The sequence below is a fragment of the Rhinichthys klamathensis genome, unplaced genomic scaffold (assembly GCF_029890125.1).
Source record: "Rhinichthys klamathensis goyatoka isolate OS25496 unplaced genomic scaffold, OSU_Roscu_1.1 h1tg000617l_1, whole genome shotgun sequence".
Taxonomy (NCBI): Eukaryota; Metazoa; Chordata; class Actinopteri; order Cypriniformes; family Leuciscidae; genus Rhinichthys; species Rhinichthys klamathensis.
This window is the reverse complement of record NW_026607069.1, coordinates 255001-275000: the sequence shown is the minus strand read 5'-3', so window position 1 is coordinate 275000 and position 20000 is coordinate 255001. Positions and strand designations below refer to the sequence as shown.

The 20000-nt window shown below is 39.8% G+C and overlaps 1 protein-coding gene across 2 annotated transcripts in view; it reads right to left on the bottom strand.

The window, feature by feature from the left end:
- Positions 1-20000, bottom strand: part of angpt1 (angiopoietin 1) — a 106413-nt gene that overhangs the window by 47200 nt on the left and 39213 nt on the right. For both annotated transcript variants that reach the window (XM_056240892.1, XM_056240893.1), the window contains exon 4: positions 1406-1647. In XM_056240892.1, the coding sequence (XP_056096867.1) occupies positions 1406-1647 (242 nt within the window). The remainder of the gene's footprint in view (positions 1-1405; positions 1648-20000) is intronic.

The following is a 20000-nucleotide window of genomic DNA, read 5'->3' as shown; positions in this document are numbered from 1 at the left end:
AGCAAACAAGTAACCGGAAGTGGAGTCAGTCCCGGTGCTGTCCCGTCTCAGACGTCAGGGTATATTTTGTGTGAGCACAGAGCCGAGGGGTCGCGAGGTCACGAGGGTAATGAGTTCAGGACACTGACTCCTGCTGCTGTGAAGACAAGCGTGAGGGTTCGAGGAAACGATCACTGTGAGCTCGCGCTGTAACTCAACCAGGAGCTGTTTGACACTCACTGGACTGTTAAGCACAGGCCGTGTGTTGAAGCGTGATAACACACATCCGCTGAGCTTCAAACGTCACGTCTAACCAGAAAACCACACATTTCACACCAGCAGGAAGAAGCTTTCCTCATTGATAACATTCACGTATTTCTATCCCAAATTCCCTGCTACACTTATACTTTTGTTTCTCTTCCTGGGTGACGTGTGTTTTGAGCTTGTCTTGCACCAATTTTTGTTTAGTTTTGTCCTGGATCGCTTGGTGACACATGAGGTGAAACAATATATGACTAACAAAAAGTTAAAATATCAATTCAATTAAATAAATTAGTTTGGAAATGGTGATTGAATGAATGAATGAATGAATGAATGAATGAATGAATGAATGAACGAACGAATGAATAAATGAATGAGTGAACAAAGTATATATTATAAATTAATATTTTATTTTATCTATAAAGTGTCTGATCAATACCAAATCATGACCTAACAAATATTTAATAAATAAATATATAGGAGTATTTAATTAGAAATGTATATATATATTATATATAATTCATATGAGCCCAAGAACAAATCCTGATCCAACAAACAAACTAATAAATATTTATTTATGAATTTATGTATGAATTCATATACCTGGGACCAAATCCTGTCCAAACAAACAAACAAACAAAAATAAACAAACAAATAAATATGAATACATTTATGAACCCCAGACCAAACAAACAAACAAACAAATAAATAAATAACATAGTATTTAATAATGATATTATATATTAATGCATATGAACCCAAGACCAAATCCTGACCTATAACACACAAATAAACAAACACATATTTATGAATGCATGAACCCAGGACCACATCTTCACCAAATATATAAATAAACAAACTTAGCGCCAAATATAATCCTGCCTTAAAAATTAATTAATGAATAAAATGTATTTCTCTAATAATAACATGCACCTGGTTCTTGGTCCACAGCTAGGAGTGTGTCTCCATGATTAAAGAGTGAGGGATGTGTGCTTACGTGCGGTGACGGTGTCCCGGACAAAATATAATCCTTCCCTAAGAACTAATTAATTAATAAAATGTATTTCTCTAATTATAACATGCAGGTCCACAGCTAGGAGTTTCTCAGCATTAATAACCAGGGAGTTTCTCAGCATGAATAACAGTAAAGTGTGTGTGCTCTTACGTGCTGTGCCGGCGTCCCGGTTGCAGAGTTGGATCAGGCTGCGCACGGTCTCCATCAGGTCCTGCTGTTGTGTCTGCAGGGCACTAGTGTTCCCGCTGGCTCGGGTCAGCTGATCCTCCAGCTTTCGGATCACTGAGCTCTGTCTGCTGACCAGTGCCTGTAGACTGAGCTTCTCCTCACGCACGACCTCCAGCTCCTGCTGGTGCCGGTCCTCCATCTCCTGCATCTTCACCTCCAGGAACCTGAAACACACACAAGATCATCATCTAATGCTCCACACAAGATCATCATCTAATGCTCCACACAAGAGATCATCATCTAATGCTCCACACAAGAGATCATCATCTAATGCTCCACACAGGAGATCATCATCTAATGCTCCACACAAGAGATCATCATCTAATGCTCCACACAAGATCATCATCTAATGCTCCACACAAGAGATCATCATCTAATGCTCCACACAGGAGATCATCATCTAATGCTCCACACAAGAGATCATCATCTAATGCTCCACACAAGATCATCATCTAATGCTCCACACAAGAGATCATCATCTAATGCTCCACACAGGAGATCATCATCTAAAGCGCCACACAAGATCATCATCTAATGCTCCACACAAGAGATCATCATCTAATGCTCCACACAAGAGATCATCATCTAATGCTCCACACAAGAGATCATCATCTAATGCTCCACACAGGAGATCATCATCTAAAGCGCCACACAAGATCATCATCTAATGCTCCACACAAGTGATCATCATCTAATGCTCCACACAGGAGATCATCATCTAAAGCGCCACACAAGATCATCATCTAATGCTCCACACAGGAGACCATCATCTAATGCTCCACACAACAGATCATCATCTAATGCTCCACACAAGAGATCATCATCTAATGCTCCACACAAGAGATCATCATCTAATGCTCCACACAAGAGATCATCATCTAAAGCTCCACACAAGAGATCATCATCTAATGCTGCACACAGGAGATCATCATCTAATGCTCCACACAGGAGATCATCATCTAATGCTCCAAACAAGAGATCATCATCTAATGCTCCACACAGGAGATCATCATCTAATGCTCCAAACAAGAGATCATCATCTAATGCTCCACACAAGAGATCATCATCTAATGCTCCACACAAGAGATCATCATCTAATGCTCCACACAAGAGATCATCATCTAAAGCGCCACACAAGATCATCATCTAATGCTCCACACAAGAGATCATCATCTAATGCTCCACACAGGAGATCATCATCTAATGCTCCACACAAGAGATCATCATCTAATGCTCCACACAAGAGATCATCATCTAATGCTCCACACAAGAGATCATCATCTAATGCTCCACACAAGAGATCATCATCTAATGCTCCACACAAGAGATCATCATCTAATGCTCCACACAAGAGATCATCATCTAATGCTCCACACAAGAGATCATCATCTAAAGCTCCACACAAGAGATCATCATCTAATGCTCCACACAAGAGATCATCATCTAATGCTCCACACAAGAGATCATCATCTAATGCTCCACACAAGAGATCATCATCTAATGCTCCACACAAGAGATCATCATCTAATGCTCCACACAAGAAATCATCATCTAATGCTCCACACACGAGTTCATCATCTAATGCTCCACACAAGAGATCATCATCTAATGCTCCACACAAGAGATCATCATCTAATGCTCCACACAAGAGATCCTGATCTAATGCTCCACACAAAAGATCATCATCTAATGCTCCACACAAGAGATCATCATCTAATGCTCCACACAAGAGATCCTCATCTAATGCTCCACACAAGAGATCATCATCTAATGCTCCACACAAGATATCATCATCTAATGCTCCACACAGGAGATCCTCATCTAATGCTCCATACAGGAGATCATCATCTAATGTTCCACACAGGAGATCATCATCTAATGCTCCACACAAGAGATCATCATCTAATGCTCCACACAAGATCATCATCTAATGCTCCACAAAAGAGATCATCATCTAATGCTCCACACAGGAGATCATCATCTAATGCTCCACACAAGATCATCATCTAATGCTCCACAAAAGAGATCATCATCTAATGCTCCACACAGGAGATCATCATCTAATGCTCCACACAGGAGATCATCATCTAATGCTCCACACAAGAGATCATCATCTAATGCTCCACACAAGAGATCATCATCTAATGCTCCACACAAGAGATCATCATCTAATGCTCCACAGAAGAGATCATCATCTAATGCTCCACACGAGATCATCATCTAATGCTCCACACGAGATCATCATCTAATGCTCCACACAAGAGATCATCATCTAATGCTCCACACAAGAGATCATCCTCTAATGCTCCCGACAGGAGATCATCATCTAATGCTCCACACAAGAGATCATCGTCTAATGCTCCACACAAGAGATCATCATCTAATGCTCCACACAAGAGATCATCATCTAATGCTCCACACAAGAGATCATCATCTAATGCTCCACACAAGAGATCATCATCTAATGCTCCACACAAGAGATCATCATCTAAAGCTCCACACAAGAGATCATCATCTAATGCTCCACACAAGAGATCATCATCTAATGCTCCACACAAGAGATCATCATCTAATGCTCCACACAAGAGATCATCATCTAATGCTCCACACAAGAGATCATCATCTAATGCTCCACACAAGAAATCATCGTCTAATGCTCCACACACGAGATCATCATCTAATGCTCCACACAGGAGATCATCATCTAATGCTCCACACAAGAGATCATCATCTAATGCTCCACACAAGAGATCATCATCTAATGCTCCACAGAAGAGATCATCATCTAATGCTCCACACGAGATCATCATCTAATGCTCCACACGAGATCATCATCTAATGCTCCACACGAGATCATCATCTAATGCTCCACACAAGAGATCATCATCTAAAGCTCCACACAAGAGATCACCATCTAATGCTCCACACAGGAGATCATCATCTAATGCTCCACACAAGAGATCATCCTCTAATGCTCCCGACAGGAGATCATCATCTAATGCTCCACACAAGAGATCATCATCTAATGCTCCACACAAGAGATCATCATCTAATGCTCCACACAAGAGATCATCATCTAATGCTCCACACAAGAGATCATCATCTAATGCTCCACACAAGAGATCATCATCTAATGCTCCACACAAGAGATCATCATCTAATGCTCCACACAAGAGATCATCATTTAATGCTCCACACAAGAGATCATCATCTAATGCTCCACACAAGAGATCATCATCTAAAGCTCCACACAAGAGATCATCATCTAATGCTCCACACAAGAGATCATCATCTAATGCTCCACACAAGAGATCATCATCTAATGCTCCACACAAGAGATCATCATCTAATGCTCCACACACGAGTTCATCATCTAATGCTCCACACAAGAGATCATCATCTAATGCTCCACACAGGAGATTATCATCTAATGCTCCACACAGGAGATCATCATCTAATGCTCCAAACAAGAGATCATCATCTAATGCTCCACACAGGAGATCATCATCTAATGCTCCAAACAAGAGATCATCATCTAATGCTCCACACAAGAGATCATCATCTAATGCTCCACACAAGAGATCATCATCTAATGCTCCACACAGGAGATCATCATCTAATGCTCCACACAGGAGATCATCATCTAAAGCGCCACACAAGATCATCATCTAATGCTCCACACAAGAGATCATCATCTAATGCTCCACACAAGAGATCATCATCTAAAGCGCCACACAAGATCATCATCTAATGCTCCACACAAGAGATCATCATCTAATGCTCCACACAGGAGATCATCATCTAATGCTCCACACAAGAGATCATCATCTAATGCTCCACACAAGAGATCATCATCTAATGCTCCACACAAGAGATCATCATCTAATGCTCCACACAAGAGATCATCATCTAATGCTCCACACAAGAGATCATCATCTAATGCTCCACACAAGAGATCATCATCTAATGCTCCACACAAGAGATCATCATCTAATGCTCCACACAAGAGATCATCATCTAATGCTCCACACAAGAGATCATCATCTAATGCTCCACACAAGAGATCCTCATCTAATGCTCCACACACGAAATCATCATCTAAAGCTCCACACAAGAGATCATCATCTAATGCTCCACACAAGAGATCATCATCTAATGCTCCACACACGAAATCATCATCTAAAGCTCCACACAAGAGATCATCATCTAATGCTCCACACAAGAGATCCTCATCTAATGCTCCACACAAGAGATCCTCATCTAATGCTCCACACAGGAGATCATCATCTAATGCTCCACACAAGAGATCCTCATCTAATGCTCCACACAAGAGATCATCATCTAATGCTCCACACAAGAGATCATCATCTAATGCTCCACACAAGAGATCATCATCTAATGCTCCACACAAGAGATCCTCATCTAATGCTCCACACAAGAGATCCTCATCTAATGCTCCAAACAAGAGATCATCATCTAATGCTCCACACAAGAGATCATCATCTAATGCTCCACACAAGAGATCATCATCTAATGCTCCACACAGGAGATCATCATCTAATGCTCCACACAAGAGATCATCATCTAATGCTCCACACAAGAGATCATCATCTAATGCTCCACACAGGAGATCCTCATCTAATGCTCCATACAGGAGATCATCATCTAATGCTCCACACAGGAGATCATCATCTAATGCTCCACACAAGAGATCATCATCTAATGCTCCACACAAGATCATCATCTAATGCTCCACAAAAGAGATCATCATCTAATGCTCCACACAGGAGATCATCATCTAATGCTCCACACAGGAGATCTTCATCTAATGCTCCACACAGGAGATCATCATCTAATGCTCCACACAAGAGATCATCATCTAATGCTCCACACAAGATCATCATCTAATGCTCCACACAGGAGATCATCATCTAATGCTCCACACAAGAGATCATCATCTAATGCTCCACACAAGAGATCATCATCTAATGCTCCACACAAGATATCATCATCTAATGCTCCACACAGGAGATCCTCATCTAATGCTCCATACAGGAGATCATCATCTAATGCTCCACACAGGAGATCATCATCTAATGCTCCACACAAGAGATCATCATCTAATGCTCCACACAAGATCATCATCTAATGCTCCACAAAAGAGATCATCATCTAATGCTCCACACAGGAGATCATCATCTAATGCTCCACACAGGAGATCATCATCTATTGCTCCACACAAGAGATCATCATCTAATGCTCCACACAAGAGATCATCATCTAATGCTCCACACAAGAGATCATCATCTAATGCTCCACAGAAGAGATCATCATCTAATGCTCCACACGAGATCATCATCTAATGCTCCACACGAGATCATCATCTAATGCTCCACACAAGAGATCATCATCTAATGCTCCACACAAGAGATCATCCTCTAATGCTCCCGACAGGAGATCATCATCTAATGCTCCACACAAGAGATCATCATCTAATGCTCCACACAAGAGATCATCATCTAATGCTCCACACAAGAGATCATCATCTAATGCTCCACACAAGAGATCATCATCTAATGTTCCACACAAGAGATCATCATCTAATGCTCCACACAAGAGATCATCATCTAATGCTCCACACAAGAGATCATCATCTAATGCTCCACACAAGAGATCATCATCTAATGCTCCACACAAGAAATCATCATCTAATGCTCCACACACGAGTTCATCATCTAATGCTCCACACAGGAGATCATCATCTAATGCTCCACACAAGAGATCATCATCTAATGCTCCACACAAGAGATCATCATCTAATGCTCCACAGAAGAGATCATCATCTAATGTTCCACACGAGATCATCATCTAATGCTCCACACGAGATCATCATCTAATGCTCCACACAAGATCATCATCTAATGCTCCACACAAGAGATCATCATCTAAAGCTCCACACAAGAGATCACCATCTAATGCTCCACACAGGAGATCATCATTTAATGCTCCACACAAGAGATCATCCTCTAATGCTCCCGACAGGAGATCATCATCTAATGCTCCACACAAGAGATCATCATCTAATGCTCCACACAAGAGATCATCATCTAATGCTCCACACAAGAGATCATCATCTAATGCTCCACACAAGAGATCATCATCTAATGCTCCACACAAGAGATCATCATCTAATGCTCCACACAAGAGATCATCATCTAAAGCTCCACACAAGAGATCATCATCTAATGCTCCACACAAGAGATCATCATCTAATGCTCCACACAAGAGATCATCATCTAATGCTCCACACAAGAGATCATCATCTAATGCTCCACACAAGAAATCATCATCTAATGCTCCACACACGAGTTCATCATCTAATGCTCCACACAGGAGATCATCATCTAATGCTCCACACAAGAGATCATCATCTAATGCTCCACACAAGAGATCATCATCTAATGCTCCACAGAAGAGATCATCATCTAATGTTCCACACGAGATCATCATCTAATGCTCCACACGAGATCATCATCTAATGCTCCACACGAGATCATCATCTAATGCTCCACACAAGAGATCATCATCTAAAGCTCCACACAAGAGATCACCATCTAATGCTCCACACAGGAGATCATCATTTAATGCTCCACACAAGAGATCATCCTCTAATGCTCCCGACAGGAGATCATCATCTAATGCTCCACACAAGAGATCATCATCTAATGCTCCACACACGAGATCATCATCTAATGCTCCACACACGAGATCATCATCTAATGCTCCACACAAGAGATCATCATCTAATGCTCCACACAAGAGATCATCATCTAATGCTCCACAGAAGAGATCATCATCTAATGCTCCACACAAGAGATCATCATCTAATGCTCCACACAGGAGATCATCATCTAATGCTCCACACAAGAGATCATCATCTAATGCTCCACACAAGAGATCATCATCTAATGCTCCACACAAGAGATAATCATCTAATGCTCCACACAGGAGATCATCATCTAATGCTCCACACACGAGATAATCATCTAATGCTCCATACAAGAGATAATCATCTAATGCTCCACACACGAGATCATCATCTAATGCTCCAAACAGGAGATCATCATCTAATGCTCCACACAAGAGATAATCATCTAATGCTCCACACACGAGATAATCATCTAATGCTCCATACAAGAGATAATCATCTAATGCTCCACACACGAGATCATCATCTAATGCTCCAAACAGGAGATCATCATCTAATGCTCCACACACGAGATAATCATCTAATGCTCCACACAAGAGATAATCATCTAATGCTCCACACAAGAGATCATCATCTAATGCTCCACACAAGAGATCATCATCTAATGCTCCACACAGGAGATCATCATCTAAAGCTCCACACAAGAGATCATCATCTAATGCTCCACACAGGAGATCATCATCTAATGCTCCACACAAGATCATCATCTAATGCTCCACACAAGAGATCATCATCTAAAGCTCCACACAAGAGATCATCATCTAATGCTCCACACAAGAGATCATCATCTAATGCTCCACACAAGATATCATCATCTAATGCTCCACACAAGATATCATCATCTAATGCTCCACACAGTAGATCCTCATCTAATGCTCCACACAGGAGATCATCATCTAATGCTCCACACAAGAGATCATCATCTAATGCTCCACACAAGATCATCATCTAATGCTCCACAAAAGAGATCATCATCTAATGCTCCACACAGGAGATCATCATCTAATGCTCCACACAGGAGATCATCATCTAATGCTCCACACAAGAGATCATCATCTAATGCTCCACACAAGAGATCATCATCTAATGCTCCACACGAGATCATCATCTAATGCTCCACACGAGATCATCATCTAATGCTCCACACAAGAGATCATCATCTAATGCTCCACACAAGAGATCATCCTCTAATGCTCCCGACAGGAGATCATCATCTAATGCTCCACACAAGAGATCATCATCTAATGCTCCACACAAGAGATCATCATCTAATGCTCCACACAAGAGATCATCATCTAATGCTCCACACAAGAGATCATCATCTAATGCTCCACACAAGAGATCATCATCTAATGCTCCACACAAGAGATCATCATCTAATGCTCCACACAAGAGATCATCATCTAAAGCTCCACACAAGAGATCATCATCTAATGCTCCACACAAGAGATCATCATCTAATGCTCCACACAAGAGATCATCATCTAATGCTCCACACAAGAGATCATCATCTAATGCTCCACACAAGAGATCATCATCTAATGCTCCACACAAGAAATCATCATCTAATGCTCCACACACGAGTTCATCATCTAATGCTCCACACAGGAGATCATCATCTAATGCTCCACACAAGAGATCATCATCTAATGCTCCACACAAGAGATCATCATCTAATGCTCCACACAAGAGATCCTGATCTAATGCTCCACACAAAAGATCATCATCTAATGCTCCACACAAGAGATCATCATCTAATGCTCCACACAAGAGATCCTCATCTAATGCTCCACACAAGAGATCATCATCTAATGCTCCACACAAGATATCATCATCTAATGCTCCACACAGGAGATCCTCATCTAATGCTCCATACAGGAGATCATCATCTAATGTTCCACACAGGAGATCATCATCTAATGCTCCACACAAGAGATCATCATCTAATGCTCCACACAAGATCATCATCTAATGCTCCACAAAAGAGATCATCATCTAATGCTCCACACAGGAGATCATCATCTAATGCTCCACACAAGATCATCATCTAATGCTCCACAAAAGAGATCATCATCTAATGCTCCACACAGGAGATCATCATCTAATGCTCCACACAGGAGATCATCATCTAATGCTCCACACAAGAGATCATCATCTAATGCTCCACACAAGAGATCATCATCTAATGCTCCACACAAGAGATCATCATCTAATGCTCCACAGAAGAGATCATCATCTAATGCTCCACACGAGATCATCATCTAATGCTCCACACGAGATCATCATCTAATGCTCCACACAAGAGATCATCATCTAATGCTCCACACAAGAGATCATCCTCTAATGCTCCCGACAGGAGATCATCATCTAATGCTCCACACAAGAGATCATCGTCTAATGCTCCACACAAGAGATCATCATCTAATGCTCCACACAAGAGATCATCATCTAATGCTCCACACAAGAGATCATCATCTAATGCTCCACACAAGAGATCATCATCTAATGCTCCACACAAGAGATCATCATCTAAAGCTCCACACAAGAGATCATCATCTAATGCTCCACACAAGAGATCATCATCTAATGCTCCACACAAGAGATCATCATCTAATGCTCCACACAAGAGATCATCATCTAATGCTCCACACAAGAGATCATCATCTAATGCTCCACACAAGAAATCATCGTCTAATGCTCCACACACGAGATCATCATCTAATGCTCCACACAGGAGATCATCATCTAATGCTCCACACAAGAGATCATCATCTAATGCTCCACACAAGAGATCATCATCTAATGCTCCACAGAAGAGATCATCATCTAATGCTCCACACGAGATCATCATCTAATGCTCCACACGAGATCATCATCTAATGCTCCACACGAGATCATCATCTAATGCTCCACACAAGAGATCATCATCTAAAGCTCCACACAAGAGATCACCATCTAATGCTCCACACAGGAGATCATCATCTAATGCTCCACACAAGAGATCATCCTCTAATGCTCCCGACAGGAGATCATCATCTAATGCTCCACACAAGAGATCATCATCTAATGCTCCACACAAGAGATCATCATCTAATGCTCCACACAAGAGATCATCATCTAATGCTCCACACAAGAGATCATCATCTAATGCTCCACACAAGAGATCATCATCTAATGCTCCACACAAGAGATCATCATCTAATGCTCCACACAAGAGATCATCATTTAATGCTCCACACAAGAGATCATCATCTAATGCTCCACACAAGAGATCATCATCTAAAGCTCCACACAAGAGATCATCATCTAATGCTCCACACAAGAGATCATCATCTAATGCTCCACACAAGAGATCATCATCTAATGCTCCACACAAGAGATCATCATCTAATGCTCCACACACGAGTTCATCATCTAATGCTCCACACAAGAGATCATCATCTAATGCTCCACACAGGAGATTATCATCTAATGCTCCACACAGGAGATCATCATCTAATGCTCCAAACAAGAGATCATCATCTAATGCTCCACACAGGAGATCATCATCTAATGCTCCAAACAAGAGATCATCATCTAATGCTCCACACAAGAGATCATCATCTAATGCTCCACACAAGAGATCATCATCTAATGCTCCACACAGGAGATCATCATCTAATGCTCCACACAGGAGATCATCATCTAAAGCGCCACACAAGATCATCATCTAATGCTCCACACAAGAGATCATCATCTAATGCTCCACACAAGAGATCATCATCTAAAGCGCCACACAAGATCATCATCTAATGCTCCACACAAGAGATCATCATCTAATGCTCCACACAGGAGATCATCATCTAATGCTCCACACAAGAGATCATCATCTAATGCTCCACACAAGAGATCATCATCTAATGCTCCACACAAGAGATCATCATCTAATGCTCCACACAAGAGATCATCATCTAATGCTCCACACAAGAGATCATCATCTAATGCTCCACACAAGAGATCATCATCTAATGCTCCACACAAGAGATCATCATCTAATGCTCCACACAAGAGATCATCATCTAATGCTCCACACAAGAGATCATCATCTAATGCTCCACACAAGAGATCCTCATCTAATGCTCCACACACGAAATCATCATCTAAAGCTCCACACAAGAGATCATCATCTAATGCTCCACACAAGAGATCATCATCTAATGCTCCACACACGAAATCATCATCTAAAGCTCCACACAAGAGATCATCATCTAATGCTCCACACAAGAGATCCTCATCTAATGCTCCACACAAGAGATCCTCATCTAATGCTCCACACAGGAGATCATCATCTAATGCTCCACACAAGAGATCCTCATCTAATGCTCCACACAAGAGATCATCATCTAATGCTCCACACAAGAGATCATCATCTAATGCTCCACACAAGAGATCATCATCTAATGCTCCACACAAGAGATCCTCATCTAATGCTCCACACAAGAGATCCTCATCTAATGCTCCAAACAAGAGATCATCATCTAATGCTCCACACAAGAGATCATCATCTAATGCTCCACACAAGAGATCATCATCTAATGCTCCACACAGGAGATCATCATCTAATGCTCCACACAAGAGATCATCATCTAATGCTCCACACAAGAGATCATCATCTAATGCTCCACACAGGAGATCCTCATCTAATGCTCCATACAGGAGATCATCATCTAATGCTCCACACAGGAGATCATCATCTAATGCTCCACACAAGAGATCATCATCTAATGCTCCACACAAGATCATCATCTAATGCTCCACAAAAGAGATCATCATCTAATGCTCCACACAGGAGATCATCATCTAATGCTCCACACAGGAGATCTTCATCTAATGCTCCACACAGGAGATCATCATCTAATGCTCCACACAAGAGATCATCATCTAATGCTCCACACAAGATCATCATCTAATGCTCCACACAGGAGATCATCATCTAATGCTCCACACAAGAGATCATCATCTAATGCTCCACACAAGAGATCATCATCTAATGCTCCACACAAGATATCATCATCTAATGCTCCACACAGGAGATCCTCATCTAATGCTCCATACAGGAGATCATCATCTAATGCTCCACACAGGAGATCATCATCTAATGCTCCACACAAGAGATCATCATCTAATGCTCCACACAAGATCATCATCTAATGCTCCACAAAAGAGATCATCATCTAATGCTCCACACAGGAGATCATCATCTAATGCTCCACACAGGAGATCATCATCTATTGCTCCACACAAGAGATCATCATCTAATGCTCCACACAAGAGATCATCATCTAATGCTCCACACAAGAGATCATCATCTAATGCTCCACAGAAGAGATCATCATCTAATGCTCCACACGAGATCATCATCTAATGCTCCACACGAGATCATCATCTAATGCTCCACACAAGAGATCATCATCTAATGCTCCACACAAGAGATCATCCTCTAATGCTCCCGACAGGAGATCATCATCTAATGCTCCACACAAGAGATCATCATCTAATGCTCCACACAAGAGATCATCATCTAATGCTCCACACAAGAGATCATCATCTAATGCTCCACACAAGAGATCATCATCTAATGTTCCACACAAGAGATCATCATCTAATGCTCCACACAAGAGATCATCATCTAATGCTCCACACAAGAGATCATCATCTAATGCTCCACACAAGAGATCATCATCTAATGCTCCACACAAGAAATCATCATCTAATGCTCCACACACGAGTTCATCATCTAATGCTCCACACAGGAGATCATCATCTAATGCTCCACACAAGAGATCATCATCTAATGCTCCACACAAGAGATCATCATCTAATGCTCCACAGAAGAGATCATCATCTAATGTTCCACACGAGATCATCATCTAATGCTCCACACGAGATCATCATCTAATGCTCCACACAAGATCATCATCTAATGCTCCACACAAGAGATCATCATCTAAAGCTCCACACAAGAGATCACCATCTAATGCTCCACACAGGAGATCATCATTTAATGCTCCACACAAGAGATCATCCTCTAATGCTCCCGACAGGAGATCATCATCTAATGCTCCACACAAGAGATCATCATCTAATGCTCCACACAAGAGATCATCATCTAATGCTCCACACAAGAGATCATCATCTAATGCTCCACACAAGAGATCATCATCTAATGCTCCACACAAGAGATCATCATCTAATGCTCCACACAAGAGATCATCATCTAAAGCTCCACACAAGAGATCATCATCTAATGCTCCACACAAGAGATCATCATCTAATGCTCCACACAAGAGATCATCATCTAATGCTCCACACAAGAGATCATCATCTAATGCTCCACACAAGAAATCATCATCTAATGCTCCACACACGAGTTCATCATCTAATGCTCCACACAGGAGATCATCATCTAATGCTCCACACAAGAGATCATCATCTAATGCTCCACACAAGAGATCATCATCTAATGCTCCACAGAAGAGATCATCATCTAATGTTCCACACGAGATCATCATCTAATGCTCCACACGAGATCATCATCTAATGCTCCACACGAGATCATCATCTAATGCTCCACACAAGAGATCATCATCTAAAGCTCCACACAAGAGATCACCATCTAATGCTCCACACAGGAGATCATCATTTAATGCTCCACACAAGAGATCATCCTCTAATGCTCCCGACAGGAGATCATCATCTAATGCTCCACACAAGAGATCATCATCTAATGCTCCACACACGAGATCATCATCTAATGCTCCACACACGAGATCATCATCTAATGCTCCACACAAGAGATCATCATCTAATGCTCCACACAAGAGATCATCATCTAATGCTCCACAGAAGAGATCATCATCTAATGCTCCACACAAGAGATCATCATCTAATGCTCCACACAGGAGATCATCATCTAATGCTCCACACAAGAGATCATCATCTAATGCTCCACACAAGAGATCATCATCTAATGCTCCACACAAGAGATAATCATCTAATGCTCCACACAGGAGATCATCATCTAATGCTCCACACACGAGATAATCATCTAATGCTCCATACAAGAGATAATCATCTAATGCTCCACACACGAGATCATCATCTAATGCTCCAAACAGGAGATCATCATCTAATGCTCCACACAAGAGATAATCATCTAATGCTCCACACACGAGATAATCATCTAATGCTCCATACAAGAGATAATCATCTAATGCTCCACACACGAGATCATCATCTAATGCTCCAAACAGGAGATCATCATCTAATGCTCCACACACGAGATAATCATCTAATGCTCCACACAAGAGATAATCATCTAATGCTCCACACAAGAGATCATCATCTAATGCTCCACACAAGAGATCATCATCTAATGCTCCACACAGGAGATCATCATCTAAAGCTCCACACAAGAGATCATCATCTAATGCTCCACACAGGAGATCATCATCTAATGCTCCACACAAGATCATCATCTAATGCTCCACACAAGAGATCATCATCTAAAGCTCCACACAAGAGATCATCATCTAATGCTCCACACAAGAGATCATCATCTAATGCTCCACACAGGAGATCATCATCTAAAGCTCCACACAAGAGATCATCATCTAATGCTCCACACAGGAGATCATCATCTAATGCTCCACACAAGAGATCCTCATCTAATGCTCCACACACGAGATCATCATCTAATGCTCCACACACGAGATCATCATCTAATGCTCCACACAAGAGATCATCATCTAATGCTCCACACAAGAGATAATCATCTAATGCTCCACACAGGAGATCATCATCTAATGCTCCACACAAGAGATCATCATCTAATGCTCCACACAAGAGATCATCATCTAATGCTCCACACAAGAGATCATCATCTAATGCTCCACACAAGAGATAATCATCTAATGCTCCACACAGGAGATCATCATCTAATGCTCCACACAAGAGATCATCATCTAATGCTCCACACAAGAGATCATCATCTAATGCTCCACACAAGAGATAATCATCTAATGCTCCACACAGGAGATCATCATCTAATGCTCCACACAAGAGATCATCATGTATTTTTAAATATGAGGGAAGAACAAACATTAAACTTGTTTAAGGTATTCATCTGACAAAATGATTTGGCAAAAAAAAAAAATGCATAGAAAAACAAAAAGCTGACAGGAAAAAGCACTTTAGCTAAAACATAATCAGTTATTAATATTTCACTGATTCTCTCTTGTTTTTGCATGTGTACATAATTTCTTTGTATAACAGCCTGGCCAAAAATTATATCGCACAATATGGCATGTTTCATTGCGTTATTATCAAAATTAAAACAAGCACAGTTATGCAATATGCTTTCAAAATATTGTAATGATATTTGAATAAAGGGTGAAGATGTCAATTTTCCTCACTTTTGGCCACTACTGCACTTCAAATGTTCTATGAAACAATAATGTTCCTTAATTGCAATTGCTTTAGTCATACAGAGCAACTGCACACACTTAGATAATACCGATATATCATATTGCATGGTTTGTATGTGTGGATCCAGGTAAACAAAATGACTTAAATAATAAGTTGAAGAATCCCTGGCTTCATCAAGGCTTGATTTGATGATACTATATTTACAGTATTTTTCAGTAAAAGAAATGGAGAGCACTTCATTACAGCTGTAATGCATGACATGAATGAAGTCAGACTCTATAATTCACAAAGCATACAAACATTGGGGATCAGTGAAAGTCTAAAATGGATCCAGGTCTTAAATATCAGAAGCCTGATGCTGGATTCACTCGCTTATTACAGCAAAATTCAATCCACATAAAGAACTTAAAAGAATGCATTCATTTCAGATTGAAATAGGAGAAAGTAAGAACGTCAATCTATATAAAAGGATGAGTAATTACATCAACACTGGTAACGACAACGTGAGACATTTATTTTTCTATTTTTCTAAATAGGAATGCTTGTGTGTGTTCAACAACAGCTGGGCTCAAGGCTAAGCGATCACTGGGAATTAAAGCCCGGAACATGTCCTGTCGGACCAATCAATACATAGAAAACTGGAACGAGCTCCACAAGTCTGCATTGCTAAACTCATCTTAAAAGTTGAACGTCAGGTCACTGATGCACCGGACGGGACCGAGCGAAAGCCTGAGAGCCTGCGATGTCAAGAACTGAACATCATTTTGTGTAATGATTCATATTGTGGTTCTGGCATTAGAATCTGTATTTCTTAGTTATTGCAGGCGAGTGAGATGTGTACATCTGTGTTGGCAGAGTATACAGTGAGACGACTGAATCTATCTATCTATCTATCTATCTATCTATCTATCTATCTATCTATCTATCTATCTATCTATCTATCTATCTATCTATCTATCTATCTATCTATCTATCTATTTATCTGTGTCTGTCTGTCTGTCTGTCTGTCTGTCATGTATCTATTTGTCATCTATCTATCTATCTATCTATCTATCTATCTATCTATCTATCTATCTATCTATCTGTCTGTCTATCTATCTATCTATCTATCTATCTATCTATCTATCTATCTATCTATCTATCTATCTGTCTGTCTGTCTGTCTGTCTGTCTGTCTATCTATCTATCTATCTATCTATCTATCTATCTATCTATCTATCTATCTATCTATCTATCTATCTATCTATCTATCTATCTGTCTATCTATCTACTTATCTATCTATCTATCTATCTATCTATCTATCTATCTATCTATCTATCTATCTATCTATCTATCTATCTGTCTATCTATCTATCTATCTATCTATCTATCTATCTATCTATCTATCTGTCTGTCTGTCTGTCTGTCTGTCTGTCTGTCATCTATCTATCTGTCACCTATCTATCTATCTATCTATCTATCTATCTATCTATCTATCTATCTATCTATCTATCTATCTATCTATCTATCTATCTATCTATCTATCATCTATCTGTCTGTCTGTCTGTCTGTCATCTATCTATCTGTCATCTATCTGTCATCTATCTATCTATCTATCTATCTATCTATCTATCTATCTATCTATCTATCTATCTATCTATCTATCTATCTATCTATCTATCTATCTATCTATCATCTATCTGTCTGTCTGTCTGTCTTCTATCTATCTGTCATCTATCTATCTATCTATCTATCTATCTATCTATCTATCTATCTATCTATCTATCTATCTATCTATCTATCTATCTATCTATCTGTCTGTCTGTCTGTCTGTCTGTCTGTCTGTCTGTCTATCTATCTATCTATCTATCTATCTATCTATCTATCTATCTGTCTGTCTGTCTGTCTGTCATCTATCTATCTATCTATCTATCTATCTATCTATCTATCTATCTATCTATCTATCTATCTATCTATCTATCTATCTATCTATCTATCTGTCTGTCTCTCTGTCTGTCTGTCATTTATCTGTCTATCTATCTATCTGTGTCTGTCTGTCTGTCTGTCATCTATCTATTTGTCATCTATCTGTCTGTCTGTCTGTGTGTCTGTCTGTCTTCTGTCTATCTGTCATCTATCTATCTATCTATCTATCTATCTATCTATCTATCTATCTATCTATCTATCTATCTATCTATCTATCTATCAATCAATCTATCTATCTATCTATATATCTATATATCTATCTATCTGTCTGTCTGTCTGTCATTTATCTATCTATCTATCTATCTATCGATCTGTGTCTGTCTGTCTGTCTGTCTGTCTGTCTGTCATCTATCTATTTGTCATCTATCTATCTATCAATCTATCTATCATCTATCTGTCTGTCTGTCTATCCATCCATCATCTATCTATCTGTCTGTCTGTCATCTATCTATTTGTCATCTATCTATCTATCTATCTATCTATCTATCTATCTATCTATCTATCTATCTATCTATCTATCTATCTATCTATCTATCTATCTATCTATCTATCTATCTATCATCTATCTGTCTGTCCGTCTATCCATCCATCCATCCATCATCTATCTGTCTGTCTGTCTATCTATCCATCCATCATCTATCTGTCTGTCTGTCTGTCTGTCTGTCTGTCATCTATCTATTTGTCATCTATCTATCTATCTATCTATCTATCTATCTATCTATCTATCTATCTATCTATCTATCTATCTATCTATCTATCTATCTATCACCTATCTGTCTGTCTGTCTATCCATCCATCCATCATCTATCTGTCTGTCTGTCTGTCTGTCTGTCTATCTATCTATCTATCTATCTATCTATCTATCTGTGTCTGTCTGTCTGTCTGTCTGTCTGTCTTCTGTCTATCTGTCATCTATCTATCTATCTATTTATCTATCTATCTATCTATCTATCTATCTATATCTCTCTGTCTGTCTGTCTATCTATCTATCTTTCTATCTATCTATCTATCTATCTATCTATCTATCTATCTATCTATCTATCTATCTATCTATCTATCTATCTATCTATCTATCTATCCATCTATTTATCTATCTATCTATCTATCTATCTATCTATCTATCTATCTATCTATCTATCTATCTATCTATCTATCTATCTATCTGTCTGTCTGTCTGTCTGTCTGTTTGTCTGTCATCTATCTATCTATCTATCTATCTATCTATCTATCTATCTATCTATCTATCTATCTATCTATCTATCTATCTATCTATCTGTCTGTCTGTCTGTCTGTCTGTCTGTCTGTCATTTATCTATC